The sequence below is a fragment of the Phragmites australis genome, chromosome 16 (genome assembly GCF_958298935.1).
Source record: "Phragmites australis chromosome 16, lpPhrAust1.1, whole genome shotgun sequence".
NCBI classification, from domain to species: Eukaryota; Viridiplantae; Streptophyta; class Magnoliopsida; order Poales; family Poaceae; genus Phragmites; species Phragmites australis.
In genome coordinates, this window is record NC_084936.1 from 1,629,977 (window position 1) to 1,649,724 (window position 19,748).

At 42.1% G+C, this 19,748-nt stretch overlaps 1 protein-coding gene across 1 annotated transcript; it reads left to right on the plus strand.

The window, feature by feature from the left end:
- The first annotated feature begins 7,331 nt into the window (after positions 1-7,331).
- On the plus strand, positions 7,332-14,816 carry LOC133895575 (lysine histidine transporter 1-like). The gene is made up of 8 exons (XM_062336000.1): positions 7,332-7,477; positions 11,905-12,095; positions 12,236-12,622; positions 12,750-13,143; positions 13,433-13,538; positions 13,648-13,739; positions 13,954-14,022; positions 14,134-14,816. Exons 1-8 carry the CDS (start codon positions 7,436-7,438, stop codon positions 14,230-14,232), a joined length of 1,380 nt encoding a protein of 459 aa, XP_062191984.1. The 5' UTR covers positions 7,332-7,435; the 3' UTR covers positions 14,233-14,816.
- The last annotated feature ends 4,932 nt before the right edge of the window (positions 14,817-19,748 follow it).

Consider the following 19,748-nt stretch of genomic DNA (forward strand, 5'->3'; position numbering starts at 1 on the left):
TAGGTGAACGTTTATTAGTTTAACTGCCAAAAGACGACAGTTAGAGTTTCTACGTGTAAGTGAGTGCACGGGTACAGATATAATCGCATGTGTGATAGTTACGTCTATATGTATGTGAGCATGTATACATATATACGTAAGCATAGCATAACTCTAAGCGATTATATGTGCTAAAGTGTCAGATTAACATTCTAATCTATAGCACTTAAACCAAGATTATCTAGTTAAATACCCCTAATTACCTAGTATTACTTAAAGCCACTCTAATTAAGCTATAAACTATTGTTGTTGCAAAAGCATACGTGTAATTAATTAACTAGGTTAAACTATTCTTTAAAACTAATTAATTAATTATTAAAATGAGTATTTAATTAATTAATTACCAACGTTAAATTATTCTACCATATTTATTAACAAGTATCATTTATCTATCATCTACACTGATTAATCTTATTACATTAATTATACTCAGATTAAATCTTATGGATTAAAGCATGAAATGACAATCTACCAATAAACATTTAACAAAAAGATTAATTATTTAGTTTATTCTAAAAACTATTCTAATTAACAAAATATTTAAACCTACACTTAAGCTAGATTAGCATATGCAACTATACTACGATTATAACCTAAACATGGTTATCGAATTAACTAACTCACTTTATTCAATAAAGGTAACATCTAATTTAGGTTGAACGTCATGGCGTGAATTAAATAGCAAGCACGAAAATTAAATGAACTCCAAAATTATGATTTTAGAGTAATATCAGCGAAAGAATCACCAAAATCGGAGTTGAAACGGAGGAGTTATGGACACCGAAAGATTTATCGGAATTGAAATCCCTGAAAAAGAAAAGATGCACTGTTTTGTGGACCTTGTCTGTGGATTTGTGAACCGGAGGGAGAATGTGAGAGGAGTTCACTGTGCACCAGAGCGGTGGGCCGGTGTGGTGGATCGGTCCTTGGGCGTGGACAGGTGTGGGCGCTGGTGTGTGTCACCAGTGGACCGGCCCGTGAAGCCCACGTATAGGAGACAAGGGAGGGGGGAAAATATCCCGGGTGGCCTCACTGGGAGGCAGAGAGAGGGACGGAGGGAGTGAGAGGCGATGGCCGGAGTGGAGAGGGAGGCGGCGCTGGAGGAGAAAGGGAGGCGCGCCAGAGAGGGGAAAGGGAGATTGGGAGCAGGTGATGGCCGACGGAGAGGGGCTCTTTGGCGACAGAGGTGTGAGCTCAGGAAGAGAGGAAGGTGCCACATATGGATGCCGGAGAGATGATTGGGAGAGAGGGAGCCAGGGCGAAGGGGCTCGGCGTGAGGGAGAGCTCCGGAGGGAAGGTGTCGGAGGCTTAACTCCTGTCGCAGGGATCCTGAGGGACCCCTTTTTAGAGATTCGGCCGAGGGGATGATCCTGAATATGTTTGCCGGAGAAATAAATGGGTATGAATGCGATGGCCGGTGGGGTGGAACGATCTAGTGCGGAACGGAGTAAATGCACTGGTGTTTAGACAGGTTCGGGCCGCACGGAGGCGTAACACCCTACTCCTATATGGATACTATAAATGCCCTAAGAATGTCTCTCAAGGATGTTGCTGGTTACAAGAATGTTTATCTATCTTAGAGCCTGAGGCTCCTTATTCTTCGGTCTGCGTGTATCTGTTAGCTCTGGGTGCTCTCGATCTTCTCTTCTCTTCGCTACTTACTCCCTCTGGGATTTTCCAACCTTTTAGAGATTGTCTAACTTGTCGAGCTTGCTCAGAGATTTCAAAGCTTGTCTACTTGTCGAGCTTGCTCAGATATTTCAAAGCTTGTCTACTTGTGAGCGATTGATTCACTTCAGAGCCTGTCTTTGTCCGTGCTGCCAAAGCTTTAAATACCCATCAGCAGTAGCGTGCCCTGAACGGGAGGGCACGAGTTTCAAGGCACCATAAATGGAAAGGGACTCATCATATCCTCTGTGCGAAGTGACCGGGGGTGGAAAATACGCTCCACGCCCAGTCATCCGTCACCATAAATGCACTAGCAACGGGCGCCGTGGAGAGGGCCCACCGGGCAGCCACAGAGTGGCCCGGCGTGCCCGCCCTGTCTTGTTCTCCTGCCACAGCAGCGTGGCAGACGGAATGCCTCGGCCCTTACGACGTTATCCCGAGACGGGTCGGATGGCACGGGATGGGACCCTTGCATTTAATGACCCCACGCCCTTCTGCCAGAAAGTAGCAGAAACTGACACCAAGCGTGATGGGAGCAGTTGGAGGTGACAGGCCACGCGCACTCTTTAAATGCGGCCTTGGACCTTTGACTGGCTGACACCTCATCAGTTGACCCCTGCGGGGGCCACTGTCAAGGGGCTTTCTGAGTCGTCGGGGAACCGAGTGCTCAGGGGTCACTGTTCACTTCCCCGAGCACTCTCTCCCGAGAATGCCCTTTCTTGATCCTCGGGGAACTGAGTGCTCGGGGGCTACTGTTCACCTCCCCGAGCACTCTCTCCCGGGCACGCTTGTACGGATCCTCGGGGGACCGAGTGCTCGGGGGCCGCTGCACGCAGTCCCGAGCACTCTCTCCCGGAACTTCCTTCAGTGGGTCCTCGGAATACTTGGGTGCCCAGGGGGCCACCACTCGCGGCCCTGGGCACACTTCTCCCGGTACTTAGCTTTTCTGGTCGTCGGGGGACTCGGGTGCTCGGGGGTCACCGTATACCTCCCCCAGCACTTTCTTCTAGGCACTTAGACTTCGCAGATCATCGGGGAACTTGGGTACTCAGGGACCACTGACTGTGGCCCCAAGCGCCCTTTCCCGGGACTTAATCTTTTTTACCTCACGGGGGAAACTCCGCGGGATGGCGCCACGTGGCGGATTGCTGGCCTGGCCTCGGGGTTCGGGGACTCCCGGTTCCTGATTCACTGACAGAAGGCCAGGGAGTAGAGGGGTGAGATGGCAGAGGGCGCACGGTGGGGCGTGGCGTGACCTTGGCCGACGTGGGGGACGGCGCAGGAGGAGTCCGAACTGGCGGCGCGATGAGGCGCCGGGACGACGCACACGCGGCAGAAGGCTGGAGAGGGGAGGCTCGATTTGAGGCCGGCAGCGCGCAGGCAAGCAGCGGTGTGCACGGGTGCGCGCACGGCGCGGCGGTGTGCATGAGCAGAGGAGGACGGGGCAGGAGGAGCAAGGGTGCTCACCGTGATGGATGGCGCGGACGGCGACGACCGAGAGCGGCGCGGTGGATGCTCGAAGGAGTAGAGCATGACACGATGGCACGGGACGGCGCGAGCAAGCGGCGAAGGAGACGCACGGCGGCAGCGTGTGCGGTAGCACGCAGAGGACGGCAGCGGCAGATCGCGCGGGCTGGACGGCAGCACACGACAGCGTTGCGCGGCTGGAGTTGCGCGGTGTGGTGCTATGTGTGTGATGAGTGTATGCCTGGGTGTTTGTATGCATGTGTGTATGTATATGGCATGGGGGTGATCTTGCAGGAAGGAAGAGAAGCCAATTTGGCTTTGGTTGCCGGCGAAAGATCAGAGGGAGATGGTGATGGTGTGAACGGGAGAGGAGAGTGGCGGCAGTGGGGCTGATCTTTTGGCCGGTGGCTATGCTTGTGTGTGTGAGAGAGCAAAGAGACGAGAGTGCTAAGAGAGATGAGAGAGATCTTTAGGGGGGAGAGAGATATTTGCGTAACAAACCAGTTGATGTGTTTGAATTGTAAACTGTATTTGTAATGATTCAAATAAAGGTATTCGAATTTGGAATCGAAAGTGTGATGATTCGATGATTGTACTTGGATTCGAAATAGATTTATAGCAATTCAATTTGAATGATTGGATTGAATTGAATTGTGTAATTCAAAATGAGTTCGAATTGAAAATGGATATTATGTTGGAACGATGATTTGAATACGACATTTAAACTGAAAATGGATTCGTGAAGCGATTGAACGAGAAGGTATTTGAATACATTATGAACGATTTGAATTTGCATTTGAATAGGAAATCGACGAAGGTTTGATTGAAACTGGATTTGAGATATATAGGATTAAACTCAAATAGGAGTATTTGAATATGGTTTTGGCATCAATTCAAATAAGAGTTTTTGAATTTGGATTTGACTAGAATCTGAGATTGATTCAAAAGAATATTTGAAGTTGGTTTGAATTTGTGTTTGGCATTAATTTAAATAAGGGTATTTGAATTAGGAGAAAGATTCATACTTGAAGCTTCGGGATTTGAGAGATGTTTGAATTTAGAAAAATTGAATTCAACTTGTATTTGAGCTGAAAAGAATAAGGATTGAGATTCGAATTTGCGAGACATTCAAATTTGAGTTGACCAAAGTTACTCGGGGGGTAATTCAATGGAATAATTGAATTATAGACTTTAGCTGGATTGGAAGATCGATTTTCTCAGATTGGTTTGGATTAGGAAGAGTTACCGAAAGGAACTAAAATGGATTCGAATTTGAGAGAACTTCAAATTCGAATCGTCACACAAAGAACCATAAAAATCACTAAACCAAAAATGCATATGCTCAATTCCATGCAACGATTTGTTTAGAAATTAACTTGGTGCTATTTGGAATACTTAGCACAATAATATATTTAAATATATACATACAAGTATATACACATTCAAATATATATTCCTCGATTTTATACTGGTTTAATAATTAGAAAAAAAATTAATTCAGGGTGTTACACCTTCAAGCCTTTGCACTCCCACCACCAAGTCGCCTCTTAACTTGCCATCATTTTTCTACCCTTACTTGGTCAACACTTGCTTCATCACATTCTCTTCACATCATGTCTTCTTGCTCTCTCTATGTGAGCGATGCGGATCGCCTATAGCTTCACCCGGCCTCGCACGGTCTATCGGCGTCAAGCCTCCACTTACCCTTCACCACGCATGGTCCATCAGCACTGAGCCTGCTTGCCCTCAGCCCTTCACCGCTTTGCTGTTGTCCGTCATATCGCATCCGTACACCTACACATCATGAATCAAGAAAACATGTTTCTTCACCATCCTCAATTTCCTCTTTATCACCGTCTCCGATTAATCAAAAACATAATCAAACACAATTAAAACATGCTATGAAACCAAAAACTCCAAATTAACATTCCCATCAATCATCCATCATCATCAACACAAGGACATTTCTCACCTTGTTCTCAACCTCCACCGTCGCGATCGAGGGCCTCACAACCAAGGAAGGAAACTGCTTTCATACTTGTATCCCCACCCATACGCTCTTGACTGGACAAGTGACGCGCTCAAGTATTCATTACTTCTTGGGTCGTAATTACTATCTAAGCTCAAGTATCATGTGGCTACCATCGGGTGTTGAAAAACTTGCAGATTCATGCATCTCTGGGTCTCTAGGAACTAGATCCCTTCTTTCATTTGGATGAAATGCAATAATATTTTTTTATGTTTTTATTTGAGAAGCTAGTGTATTAAGTTGGACATTAAGTTTCTAAAATGATAGGTAGGAACATCGCGTCCATAAATTTTCTTATCAATTTGATAAATTAATTTTAGAGAACAGCAAGACCAGAACATTCAGCATCAAGTAGCTAGACTTGTCTGCAACCGGAAGCCTCGTCGCACATTCGCATGCAATATGCACAACGCCGGACCGTCTGATCAAACATGCCGTCACTATTTCCTAGACTATGACGTTTCAATGAAAGACGTCACGTCGTGTTCGTCTCGTTCGGCTAAATTTCAAAAGTTGAAGAGTAAGCGAGGAAATTAGACTGGTCTCTTTCAGCAGCAATTAACGTGACTGGAGTTGTTTGTTAAACCAGAAAACTTGAAGAAAGCGCGTGGCACTATGACTTTTTTTCTTCCTAGAACATTAGCGCGTATTTCATTAACCTGTAACCAGATCAGCGCGCACTGTGAACTGCACAAATTTCTTCTCGTGCGTCCAAATTTTATTCATAGATACACGTATGCTATACGAAATCAATAGAAGCAAAATACTACTAGAAGTGCTAACACTAGTAGGAAAATAATTTGTATAGATGATTTAAAAACTCAGTGCGAAATATTTTTTTAACTGTATGTGAAAAAATATGTACAAATCAAATTTGTACATACGATTTTTTAACTATTTATATAAATTATTTGTACAGATAACTCGTTAGTAGAACTATTTACACTAAGTTATCTAAAGCTAAAAAATTAAAAAAGAGTCTATAAAAATCAAATTTATATATACGATTTTTTAATCATCTATATAATTATATTATTTATATAGATATCTCATTATTAGAACCGTCTACACTAAGTTTTCTAAGCTAAAAAATCTAAAAATATATTTCCTACTCACACCAGCCTCCTAATATTATTATATATAGGTGCGATCGATAGTCACACGATTTTTCACATAAAATACAATGTGTGCGTTTTCTAGGAGTCAAACCCACAACATTTAAACCCCACGTGAACATTCGTTACCATCTCACATGTGTCATTCATCGCTAACTATTGTATAAAAATGATCTATATAAGATATAGGTTTAAAATAAGTAGAACACTATTAGCACAGACGGTTCCAAACTTAAAACCATTTATACTAATTAAGTATATACAGTTATAAGTTTAGAACTGTCTGTATTATTTAGACTATTCTAATTTAAAATTGTCTATACTATTAATGATAATAGTACAAACAATTCTAATTTAGAACCGTCTATAATATTCTTTTTTATAGATAGTTCTAATTTGGAATTATATGTATTATTATTATCAATAGTACAAATGATTTTAAATTAGAATCGTTTGGACAAAAGGGAACAGTATAAACGATTACAAACTATAACCATCTGTACTAATAATATAGATAGTTCTAGTTTAGAACCATATGTACTGTAGCGTTTCGTTTCGTTATAACTGTTTGTTGCTATTTTCTCAGACGGTTATAGTTTAGAGCCGTCTGTGATACCTTTTATATATGTGTCTCTATAGCTCTGTCTATATAGAGATGTCCTACTAATAGATTCTATATAATATAAGTGCTAATATAACTTTTTCGAATTTTAGGACCACGTCCCAGTCCCAGTCCCATTGCATTGTAGAAGACATAATCCACGATTACAGCAGTGCTAAGTTCTAACAAACTAGATTTCACCGGGTAATATGGTGACGCGACACAACAACCGCAAACTGACACTAAACAAACTCCCCAATGTTAAACAAAACAGAAATTAATTAACCACTTGACTGCTCCTTGCCACTCCGCATGGAGCCACGAGGCCCAAGCTGGCTCCCCAGTCGCCGTCGGCGACCGCATCAGCTGGAGTTCTCTCTTCCATTTGCGCTCTATAAATCAAAAGAGCTTGCCTGCATCTCATATCCCCTACCTTTCTCTCTCTCTGCCAGACTGCCACCCCTCTCCATCGCTGAAGGCTCTGTGGCATCCATCGTGAAGGCACTCCAGCCGACCATGGGGACGACACAAGCACCCGAGAACTACTGTCCTGCCAACGTACGTCCGGCATACACCATCTCTCATGTTCTCTGATGTTTTCTCTATTTCCTGATCATGTTTCCCGGCCATGCTGGCATCTTTTTCACTTTCGTCATTATTGCATGTTTATCCTTCCAAAAAATAAAAAACAACACACGCCTAAATTCAACAAGATCTCTTGGAAGCAATTTCGATTGTTACAACGAAATAATTACTATCCTTATTTCAAAGATTTTTGGGACAAAAGAGGATCAAACTCGAGCTTTACTTGCGTTATGATCAATCAACCTCTGCAGCTTGCCTGCCATGCTCTTGCACCCAATGGGTGTCCGGGCGACTAACAACAATTGAAGGACCGAAAAGACTATCAGAGGAGGTGAATATGAGTCTTACCAAAATTTAGATGATCCTTTCTAATTATCACCTAACATGTCTTTCTTCTAATTTGGATAAGATCATGTAGTTACTGAGAAACTATTGACCCTAGGAGCCAAGTTAAGACCCCTTGATGCAAAGCGGAAGCACGAAAGCAAGAGAAGCAAACAAAACAATACGTATCGAGTTCAGCAGTCTGACTGTGAGAGTAACAAAGAGATTTGAAAACTCTTTCTCCTAGGAAGTTCGACTCCTGCTTTGGTGGTCTGACAACGAGTCCTAGCTGTCTGACCGTGAAACTTAGACCAACTCCAGCAAAGGTAGTATCCAGTACTACAGTACTCCGTAAAGTACTGTAGCACTGAAAAATGCACTCCAGCGGATTCCTCATCCAGTGCTACAGTGCCAAAAAGTGACGCTACAGTGTAGCAACACTGTAGCAACTGCTCCCAGGGCTGACAGTGGGCCCGGATGCAGGAAAACGCGTCGGTACTGTAGTAAACACTGTTCACAGAGGCTTACAGACGGGCCAGAGAGAGAAAAAGAGGAGTAGAAGATAGGAAATGGGGTAGCTGCTGGAGATGAAAAAATAAGAGACGCTGTAATAGTGATAGAGGATGCTGTAATAATATTTTTGAGGATGAAAATTTGATGTAGCTGCTGGAGATGATCTTAGCAGTCTAACTCCTAGAGTCCTCACAAAACTCAAACCAACGGACACGGATCCTCTGCATTAATGAATGCAGAGGATTACTGTTTATACGATAATATGAGTCTGCTGCTACAGTTCTCGGTATTAATTAATCACTATTTACTGTGGATACTGTAGGTGTAGTGTTCGATTCTACTGTAGCACGGTTCAGTACCGTAGCACCAGGTACTGTAGCGTTACTGTAGCGATTATTCCAAACCATCCTCCTCCAAATCAAGGGCTGTGGGCTAGTGGCAACTGCAGAGGATCCGTGTCCCAAACCAACATCTTTTCAGCCGTGATCTAGCGTTCGACACAGGAGGGTGGCGGTCTGAGATTTTTTAAAATAATGAAAAAATACAAAAATAATATATATTTTTGGAAAATTGCCGAAGTAGTACCCTATTAGCAAGCGAAATATCGATATAGTACCTATTAGCAGGCAGGATGTCGATATGACCCTTGTCGGCATATGCCTTGCCGACAGTAAATTCTGTTGGTATAGTTTCCTATCGATAGGTCTTGTCGGCAAGGGGATGCCAACATATCTTATCGGCGACAACAGGAATCCTATCGGCTATATACCGATAGGTCTTACCGATGATGATAGGAAACATATCGATAGGTCTTACTGGTGATGACAAGAATCCTATCGGCTATATGCCGACAGGATTCCTGTCAGTGAGCCACACGGCAACATGATACTTAATTTCTATTTTCACAAAAAAATAATTATTTTTTGGAGAATTTTTTTCAAGAGTGAAACAATGGTTGTCTGCACCAACAATGAAGAGTAGCATGCAAATAACATAGAAGTAGTATGAAATACAAGTTCTAAACAGAGTCATCAATCGTAGCGTACCATGTAGACATCATAACCCTAATCGGTTGACTACACAACACATCATGTAACATTCCTATCACTTGACTGCGTCGTAGTACAGTAGAATTATTCAGACTGACCTCCATACTCGAGAAATTGCTTAAATTTGCCTCACTATCACATTGCATAACATATCTTTTCCATAATACATACTAAAAATGATGTCTCTTGAACATCCCTGATCGAAAATAATTCAAAATATTACTTCTAAATCATGCTAAATTTATTCATAAATCATGCTACAATATTTTCAAATATACTAAAATTTATATAGTATTCTAAAATTATTTCTACATTTTAAAAACTGTTTAAAATATTTCCTAAATCATGCTAAATTGTGCCAACTAAACTAAATTTTCTAAACTACATTTCCTAAATCTATTTTACATCGCTCCACATTTCTACAACTAAACTAAATTTTCTAAATCTATTTTTACATCATGCTAAATGTGTACAACTAAATTTTCTAAACTATTTTTTCTACACTATTTTCTAAGTCTATTTCCTAAACTATTTTTTCCTAAAGCCTAAACCCTAATTTGTGCTACACTACTTTCTAAGTCTATTTTCTAACTCCATTTCCTAAATTATTATTTTTACACCACATTTTCTAAACTATTCTACACTAGTTCTACGAACAAGAAAAACAAGGATTTTTTTTTTCTTTCATCCCGAAGCTTCTCCTTCCTCCTACCTCCTTCCTCCTACCTCCTCCTCTCCTCTGTTCCTCTCTTCGGTTCCTCTCTCTCTCTCATGCAAAAGTGCCTCCTCTTACTCTGGAAGAACATAACAAGAATCGGGGCCGTCTGCCCCCACTGGCGGTGCTACACCCCTTAATGGATGCTACTATCAGCATATGGCAAACAATGACAGGACATTGTCACAGTAATAAATGTTGTAAATGTGGTGGTCGACATCTAGAGGTAGGCGAATGCTGATATGTGACTGTTAGCATCTCACCTGCCGATAGGTATCTTGTTGGCATTCATGCCGACAAGGTACTACTTCTGTAATTTTCCAAAAATAAATATTATTTTTGCAACTTTTCATTCTTCTAATATTATTTTAAAAAAAATTCGGTGGTCTGATAGCTAGAGGTTTGTGTTGACAACAGAGCTAAAAACCTACTTGGGCTTGCGAGATCCAAATGGTGAAATACAATCAAATCACCCCAAATCTAATGAAATTTTAACCAGAGGTAAATTTAGGCACGGGTAATCACCACCAAAAGGATCCATCCCAAAAGATAAAGAAATCATCACAAAGTTCATTCTTTTTAGAAAAAGAGGATGGTGCATGAACAAGTGCAAGGACTTCAAATTTGCAGTGCTCCTGAGATGGATTGATCGAAGATCACTCGATAGATGTTCTCACATGCCCTAGCACCTTGGAGACTCACAAAAATCCATCTTAAATCGCAGCCCAAAAGAAGAAACAAAAATTACCGAAAGAAGTAAAAAAAACACTGGTTATTCGTCCAACACATAGAGAAGAGATGGGGGATGAAAAGGAACACAAAATTGCTTCAACATATCTCATTTCACTGATAAAGAAGTTGAATGCATAGGATACTGCCCTGTCCTCCCTCTCTTGCAAAAAAAAGAAAGAAAGAATAGATCTAAACCTATCTCAATAAACCCTCTCCAGCAACTAAACCATTACTAGAAACTAAAATTGAATCCATTAAAGGCTCACAACCAGTCCTCCGTCTCTGTATGTATGCATTTTTGGACATCCCCAAAATTCCTTCCACTTACAACACACTCCCATGTACCACTAGGAGCATTTTGTCCAACTTTTTCTCCTTCAATCTAATGCTCTCGGTGTCTACATAAATCTGCTTTGTCTTGATGTAAGCTTAATGATGGTGCCACTTGCACATATATCCTTCCCGTGGTTTTGAGTCCAAACCGTAAAACCGGTTTACACACTTCTCAAGTGTAACTCTCCGCTACTTGCTCACATTCTAAGCAAGTCTTTAGATGTCGATGCGTGTCACCTCTTCCCGTGATCTTGACTGCCGGCAAGTCTCTCGGGATCTTGCTCCACAAACCCCCTTGTCACTTACACCAGAATCCTGCTCACTTTGACTTAGTCAACACGTCATCTCTATCAAATTTCATGTGCTTCTTGCTCTCTCTACGTGTACGATGTGGATCACTCTTAACTTCACCCAGCATCCCGACTGTCTGACCCTAAGCCTCCCACTTGTTTTCGGTCCTTTCGCCATAGACCACCAAGTTAACTCTATTAACTACACATCATGAGATAACATAACACATTTTTTTTCTACTCCAACAATTTTCATCAACTTCACCAACTCCGGTTAGTGACAAATAATAATCATACATTGTGAATCATATAAACATGCTCATGCATACCCCAAAATCCCGTATTTCAACTTAACTCCAATCAACTTGTCAATTGTTCATCACAAATGCTAAGCCAATGCACATCTCAACATGACTTCTCAACAATTAATACCAATGTGCGCAGGAAAAGTCGATGGAGGAGTGGCTTCCGATCAACCCGTCGAGGAACAGCACGCAGAAAAAGTCGATCAAGGAGTGGCTTCCGATCAATTCGTCGAGGAATGCCAAGTGGTGGTACTCCGCATTCCACAATGTCACTGCCATGGTCGGCGCCGGAGTGCTCGGCCTTCCCTACGCCATGTCTGAGCTCGGCTGGTACGTGTCATGAATCTATCTTCCATGGCGATCTCCGTAACATGATAGCTAGCCGATCAGTTCAGTCATCTTTTACATTTTCTCATTAATACAAACTTTGTTGGGTTTTATTTTTCTAACCCGGCCATCACAACTTGCAGGGGCCCTGGCATCGCAGTACTGGTCCTATCGTGGATCATCACGCTGTACACGCTGTGGCAGATGGTAGAGATGCACGAGATGGTGCCGGGCAAACGTTTCGACCGGTACCATGAGCTGGGGCAGCATGCGTTCGGTGAGAAGCTGGGGCTATGGATCGTCGTGCCGCAGCAGCTGGTGGTGGAGGTGGGCTTAAGCATCGTGTACATGGTCACCGGCGGACAGTCCCTGCAGAAATTCCACGACATTATTTGTGACAGCAAGTGCAAGCACATCAAGCTCACCTATTTCATCATGATCTTCGCCTCCGTCCACTTCGTGCTCTCCCAGCTCCCCAACTTCAACTCCATCTCCGGCGTCTCCCTCGCCGCCGCCATCATGTCACTGAGGTACAGTTTCACTTCATGTCCTTCTTGCCTCAGCTGCTCCACTGTGCTGTTTACTGTAGCGCATCTGTCAAATTTTCCGAAAACTATAGGTAGCTTGAGTGATCACTAACACGAACACTCGTGGCAGTTACTCGACAATCGCGTGGGGCGCGTCAGTGAACAAGGGGAAGGTGGCGAACGTGGACTACGACTTGCGTGCGACGACGACGCCGGGGAAGGTGTTTGGCTTCTTCGAGGCAATGGGGACTATGGCGTTTGCATACGCGGGGCACAACGTGGTGCTTGAGATCCAGGCCACCATCCCGTCGACGCCGGAGAAGCCGTCCAAGAAGCCCATGTGGAAAGGTGTCGTCGTCGCCTACATCGTCGTTGCCCTCTGCTACTTCCCCGTCTCGCTTGTCGGGTATTGGGCCTTCGGCAACCATGTCGATGACAACATCCTCATCACACTCAACAACCCAAAGTGGCTCATCGCCGTGGCCAACATGATGGTCGTCGTACATGTGATTGGCAGCTACCAGGTGCACAACTGCACACTCATTCCGTTCTTTTTTATTTGACGGTTTACAATTTGTGCGGTAAAGCATTTTGAACTTTAAACATGATATGCTTAAGATTATTGAAGTTTAGATATATGGAATTTACATCTCATAACTTGTCATTACGATACTTTTATAGTATTACATTTTTTACATTATCAGATAACGGAAAGTTCTTACATCCATATCAGATTCCGGCGCTGCGGATAGAATGAGTTCCAACTAACATATTCTTGTAATTCAAATTGAAAAATGAATGCTGTCGGTGCAGGTTTACGCGATGCCAGTGTTCGACATGCTAGAGACGGTGCTGGTGAGGAAGCTCCATTTCCCTCCAGGCCTGATGCTCCGTCTGATTGCCCGGACCGCCTATGTTGGTAATGCCTCTCTCTCTGAAGTGAACTGAACCTTTCAGTCTAATGCTCTGCTCATCAAATGGGTGTCTCACACTGAACAAACAAGACTGATGAGATGCAACACGTGCAGCCTTCACAATGTTCGTAGCCATCACCTTCCCCTTCTTTGGTGAATTGCTCGGTTTCTTTGGTGGATTCGCCTTCGCGCCGACAACTTATTTCGTAAGTTCTCATCGATCCATCTATCCATTTCGCTTCAATTAAGCAATGGTGCATTTTGACTTCTTGCAGAGTCATAAAATCTGCAATTGCATTATCTAAAAAAACAAAACCTGCAATTACTTTCTGTATTCTAAAAACAAATTGACGCTGCTATACAATCTGGGTCCGAGTAATGTAACTTGAGAGCTGATCAAATCTTGCTTCTTCCTGCCAGCTTCCCTGCATCATGTGGCTTGCAATCTACAAGCCCAAAAGGTTCAGCCTCTCATGGTTCACCAACTGGGTAAGAGCTCAATAGCTATCGAGCCACTTCCTTTATTTTCTTTCTGCGATAGAATGTCTCTGCTTCACCTGTCTTCCTCTAACAGCTCTCCTTGTTCTCCATGCTCTCCAGATCTGCATTGTTCTTGGGGTGCTGTTGATGATCCTGTCACCGATTGGAGGACTTCGGCAGATAATCATGAAAGCCAAGACATACAGATTCTACTCATAAACTACTACTGTTCGTCGTCTTCCGACTCGAGAACATGCAGGGAATCGATTACAGCGTCTAATGCGAGTCTTTTTGACGTGCCAAAACATAGTTAGAAATATCCTAATATGAAATTCAAAACTTGTTCCAGATGACGGTGGTTCGAGGCATGTCGCGAGTCTGTTAATTATGGATTAGTCCAGGGGGTTTGTGCTGGTTAATCATGTACAGATATATGTGAGTAGCAACCGGCGCCCGGCGCGGTGGCTGGTGCAGTCCCGCGCGCCGCCGTGTTCCTGTCTCACTAGTGGTCGTGATCTGAACTTAGCTCTGCGTATCTTTCGTTCAGTTTTGTTGCTGCGTTTAATTTGCTCTGTCGCGTTGGTTGGTAATCCTTCGGTTAGATCATTAGTTGTATGGTATCGCAAATTCGCAAGATACCAGTAGCATACTAGCAGTGCCCTAGCATATGCAAATGCAAAGTGATGGAATCGTGTGTTGAACTGCTCGTCTTCAATGGTGATATTTGGATCGAAAGCTAATAAGCTATACTGCTGTAGTCAGTCCAGATCAAATACAATTTAGCACAGTTTTAATTGTTGTTCTTTTCTGGGGTCGATGCTATTGTCTTTATTTGACTTAGTTTTACTTGTGAATTGCAAATGTAAAATTGTTAAGACATGAAGAGAAATGTAAGTATTGAAAGAGTATTTTCACCACAAAGTCTAGTGAAGAATAAATTAAGAAATAATATGGATGATAAGTTATTGAATGATTGTTTAGTCATATTTATTGATCACGACGTTTTCTCTAAGATAAGTGAGGATGATATAATCGAGATTTTCATAGCCATGAGGAAGCGTAAAGTAGAGTTCTAAGTAAGTATTATAATCTTCTATATATGTAAGATTTTATTTCATATTTGAACTATTAATATTATAGTTTTCATAATTTTCAAACTTTTATTTGAATTTACAATGTTGAGAACTTTTAATATATTTATATTGTACTTTTATCAAATTTTATACCTGTATATTAGATTGGAAAGTTCAGAGTGTCTGACGAGCACACCCAGTGATAAAATTCTGACTCCACCACTGTTTGTAGGGTGAAGTTGGCTTTTGTGTGTGCATAAGGGAGAATGAATGCTGGTTGGTTGGTTTCTATTGCTTACACAGTTGAATCTTCTACAGTTCATGATGCTGGCGGTTTCATTCCAACTACAGCACATGATGTGTTCTTTGTTGAGACCATGAAGAATCTGCACAAGGTGTTCTATAATCAGCTGCTCTAGGAATGACGATGATCTTAACGGATGTCAGTTACTCGATAGCAAGCTTCCAGCTGCGACCTAGTTTTACTGCCGGCTGTGATTTGTTCGTGACGTTGCACCATTGGTTAAATGTTTTGCAAATTGCAAGCATACCAAGAAATTGTGTGTGCATAAGGGAGAATGGATGCAGGTTGGTTGGTTTCTATTGCTTTCACAGTTGAATCTCCTACAGTTCATGATGCTGGTGGTTTCATGCATACGGGCGCACGCTTCGCGGCTTGCAGACAGGTTGGGCCGGTCTCGGCCCTGGAAGAGAATTGAGAAGCCAGTTGGAGAACAGGCCAGTCTGGATAGAGGAATGGGTCATGGCCCATACTGGGATCTAAAGCAAGGTTCATAAATTTGATACACCCCCGAAAACTCTCTGGGATCGGTAACCGCGGTAATCGTATAGTAATTCAGTTTAATTCGGTAGAAATTGGTTGAATTTTGTTAATTTTTTGAATTTTGTTATTTTTTGAATTTTGAATTTGAGTTTGATTGGTAACCGCTCGGTTTCTAAATGCAGTGTGGACTAGATTTGGCCGGTAACCACGATAACAGAGCAATTACCGTTATATTTTCGAACCCTGATCTAAAGGATCTTTAGAAGAAAAAAGAAATTATGACTTTTCAGCTGGGAAACAGTCCAAGGAAAATAAAATAAATATCATGAAACTCCCTAAAATTCCAAGAAAATTCAAGGAAAGCAAGTAAAATACTTTCGCAAAAAGGACTTATCGTGCACTTCACTATACTTCTGTGTGGCTTGTTAAGTACCAAGTGCTCAACTTTACTTAACTTTACTTCAAAATATGGAGATGAATATGAAGGAGGGCCTGTTGTTGATAACCGGAAGGATGAGTGCCATGGCAAGGACGATATTGTGTTCTAGTGCGATCCTATGCTCAAGCGTAGCAAGTGGTGTTCCTTTAGGTTTGTCAGCTGGATCGTTGTAAGTTTCAGGTCATGAACCCTTTTGGAGTTAAAACGGCTTCCATGCTGAGGTCTGTAATAATCTTTACTGAATTTTCTTGTAATATATTGTTCTTGGCTTACATGTATATCAATCTATGGGCAATTGTGAGCAGCTGAACATCCTGGGCAGTTGCGAGAAGTTGGGACCAGAAATATGGGCCCGTTACATTGTCGACTCATAGGCCTTAATATATTCAGACTTTACGATAGTAGCCATTTGATATCTATCATCGTCAGGATCAAGGTAGGAGGATTTTGAGTGTTACAATCAAATCCGAAAGGGTTAAATTAATATTACATATTTTTTTCTCTTGGTTGAATTTTGTCCCACCAGAACCTTAGGTTTTAAGCACAACATTTGCATTGGCAAGATTAAAATATATGAGCTATGTACTATTTTTTTCTTTATTATTTTTCATGCTGATTTTCTGAAGAAGTTTTAACCAAGCACAAAGTGGACTTGAACCACCGTTACAGTGGGGCGGGTGAGTTGGTTATTCAATTGATCCCAAAACAAGAATGGAGGTGGACCTTGAAAACCACCAAAAGATATGAATTTGTGACAACAGGATCCTCCTTCGGTGTCCAAGGGTCATGGACCTCAATCCAGCTAGAAAAAGATATTCATTTCTTAAAATATCATGTCAATCCCATAAGCCGCTTATCCATTCCTATTCGATCATGGTGGGGGAGCAAGTCAAAAGTAAAAGTGATCAAGATGTGAGGGAAAAACTTTGTTTAACATATCGGGAAAGACCACACCTTTGTCTTACCACGGTTGCTGGCACGAAGTTATCCACATAAGATTAACCCTACGTTGATAAATAAAATTAAGGCATAGCTGCCTTCTTTTTTGGGTGTGAAGCAGAGTGAAACCAAAATAAAGACCACCCTTTTCTTTCCTCCAAACTATCTGCAGAAGCCCCAATCGACAATGAGCATCCAATACCAAAAGGTTTTTCCTGGCCCAGCATATAGCAGAAATATGAGGGGATGCTACCTTTTAGGTATTCTCTACCTACCCACTTGTGTCGGTTTCGGGTACATGTACCCCCATTTTTTGTTTTGTCCTTCTTCGACGAGAAGATTGGCCGTATGGCTACTTGCTTACAAGATAGCTACTGAAAAAAGGCTACCTCTTTATGACTTGTTAGGAATAACCAATTCGTGGGGTGGTTGGAGTATTTCAGGACTGTAAAGTGACTGAAACCTCATACCGATTTGCCATTGCTCTGTGAGTTATTTCTTTCATTATGAACTATCAGCACAACTATTCAAACCAGACCACTATCCAAGAGAACACAGATAGGTATTAGCAAGCAAAATCTAACTTAACCTAATTGTGAAACCAACCAAAATGAACAGATCCAGTTAAATTTTCACTAAGGTTAAAAATGTGGAACAAACCAAAAAGATTGCTTTATTTGGTATGGTTATAAATTAACAAATAATACTAGCTAGTCTCAAGGAGCCGGTGCAATTTGGTACTTCATGTACTTATTGCACCTTCCTACCACAACATTTGCACATTTGGATGCTACTGTTACTTCAAAAGTAGCTGCTTCAGCTTCAACCACGTAAATTTTGACAGCATAATGGATGTCGACCTCCTAAAAAGACGAAGTCTTAGTAATTGGCAACATTGAATGCCTCATAATGTCCCCAGAAAGTATTCCATTCTTTTTAGCTGCATCCTTCCACATTGGCAGTGGCTCAGATTCGGTTTACCACGCCCACATCCGGTTCAAACATAAAGGACCATTGAGGTCCAGCCCTATGGTACTGGAAGTTTCATCCTCTTTCTGCAAAGGAAGTTGGAGTTTAGTTTAGAGAGAAAGAGTAGTGCAAACTAAAAAAAAGATTTTTTTTTCTTTGCAATCATGAATTCATGATATGAGAAAAAAAAACCCCACGAATGCTACCGTGTGTGCACTTACATGAACTTGTTTCAGTTGCATGTCATAAGGGATACGAAGAACTTGTTTCAGTTGCATATCATAAGGGATTCGAAGAACTGTTGCATGCTTGACTCTTCTCAGAAAAGGTTCTCATTCCCATGGATCTTGATCTGACTTGCTCCTACGGAACTAAGGTCGAAAGGATTGATGGAACTCCTACTATTTACCGTATTTCTTCTAGCACGTCCAACTTGAAGAGATGGAAATCCTTTTGAAGGAAGCTATTCAAGACCCTTGTTTCTAAGCACCCATCTTTTGCTTTGCTTAAAGTCCTCAAGGCAAGATAGTATACCTAAAAAATAATGGATTCAAAAACAAACCTGAAAAACGGATCTGGATGTGACAGAAATGCATGATCTTCACATGTATCACTTTGGATTGAGCAACTAGTGTAAAAGCCATTGTGCTAATGGTTGGGAGATTCGAATGAATCATTGAGTGAAAAGGGAGCAAAGAATGACAAAAGACCTTCTTTCCTGTTCACATACAGATTGAGGGTCACACCTGATAGGTCCATAATCTGAAGCGCAGGAAGCACTGACGAAGACCGCCTTGCTTGTCACGCCCACTTGTCTGTCTTTTTCTACTTAGTTAATTGGACACGGACTTGTTCTGAGGGTAAGATCAAATAAACAAATAGCTTGCTCCACCTCACAAAATTGGATTGACTGGCACATCGCGCATTTTGGGGGTTCAAATCTTCTCCTTCACTTGATTCTCTATCTTTAATAGGAGTTGGTTACATCTACAACCCAAAGGGAAACTGCACCTGAGCTCGTAACTACTACCAAGAGGCACCTACCAAGAAGACTTAGACTGCTAATTCTGTTGTCATAGAAAATCAAAAAAGAAAAAGCCAGGAATTGTTTGCAGACCAGCTCTCATTCTTTGCAGATCTAGGAGTTCTCCTAATCACCTGGTCCAAGAGCTCTTTCCTTAGGCTGAAGTGTTTGGCCTTTACTTCAGAGCGTCCACTCACGCTTCGCTGACTTATCGGTTTTATGATGCTCAAAAACTAGATTTTGTAATCGGCTTTTGGGACTAGGATCTGATGAGGAAGCTGAAGAAAATGCATGAACCAACCTCCACCACAACGAGCGAGGGACTCACAATCAAAGGAGAGAAATCACTTTCGTATTTACTTGCATCCCCGCCTAGATGCTCTTGACTGGATGAGTGAAGCGCCCAAGTACTCATCACTTCTTGGGTCGTAATTGCTATCTTAACTCAAGTTGGTAGTATCAAATATCTAACTATGGGATATATGCGCATAAGGATATGGTATCATA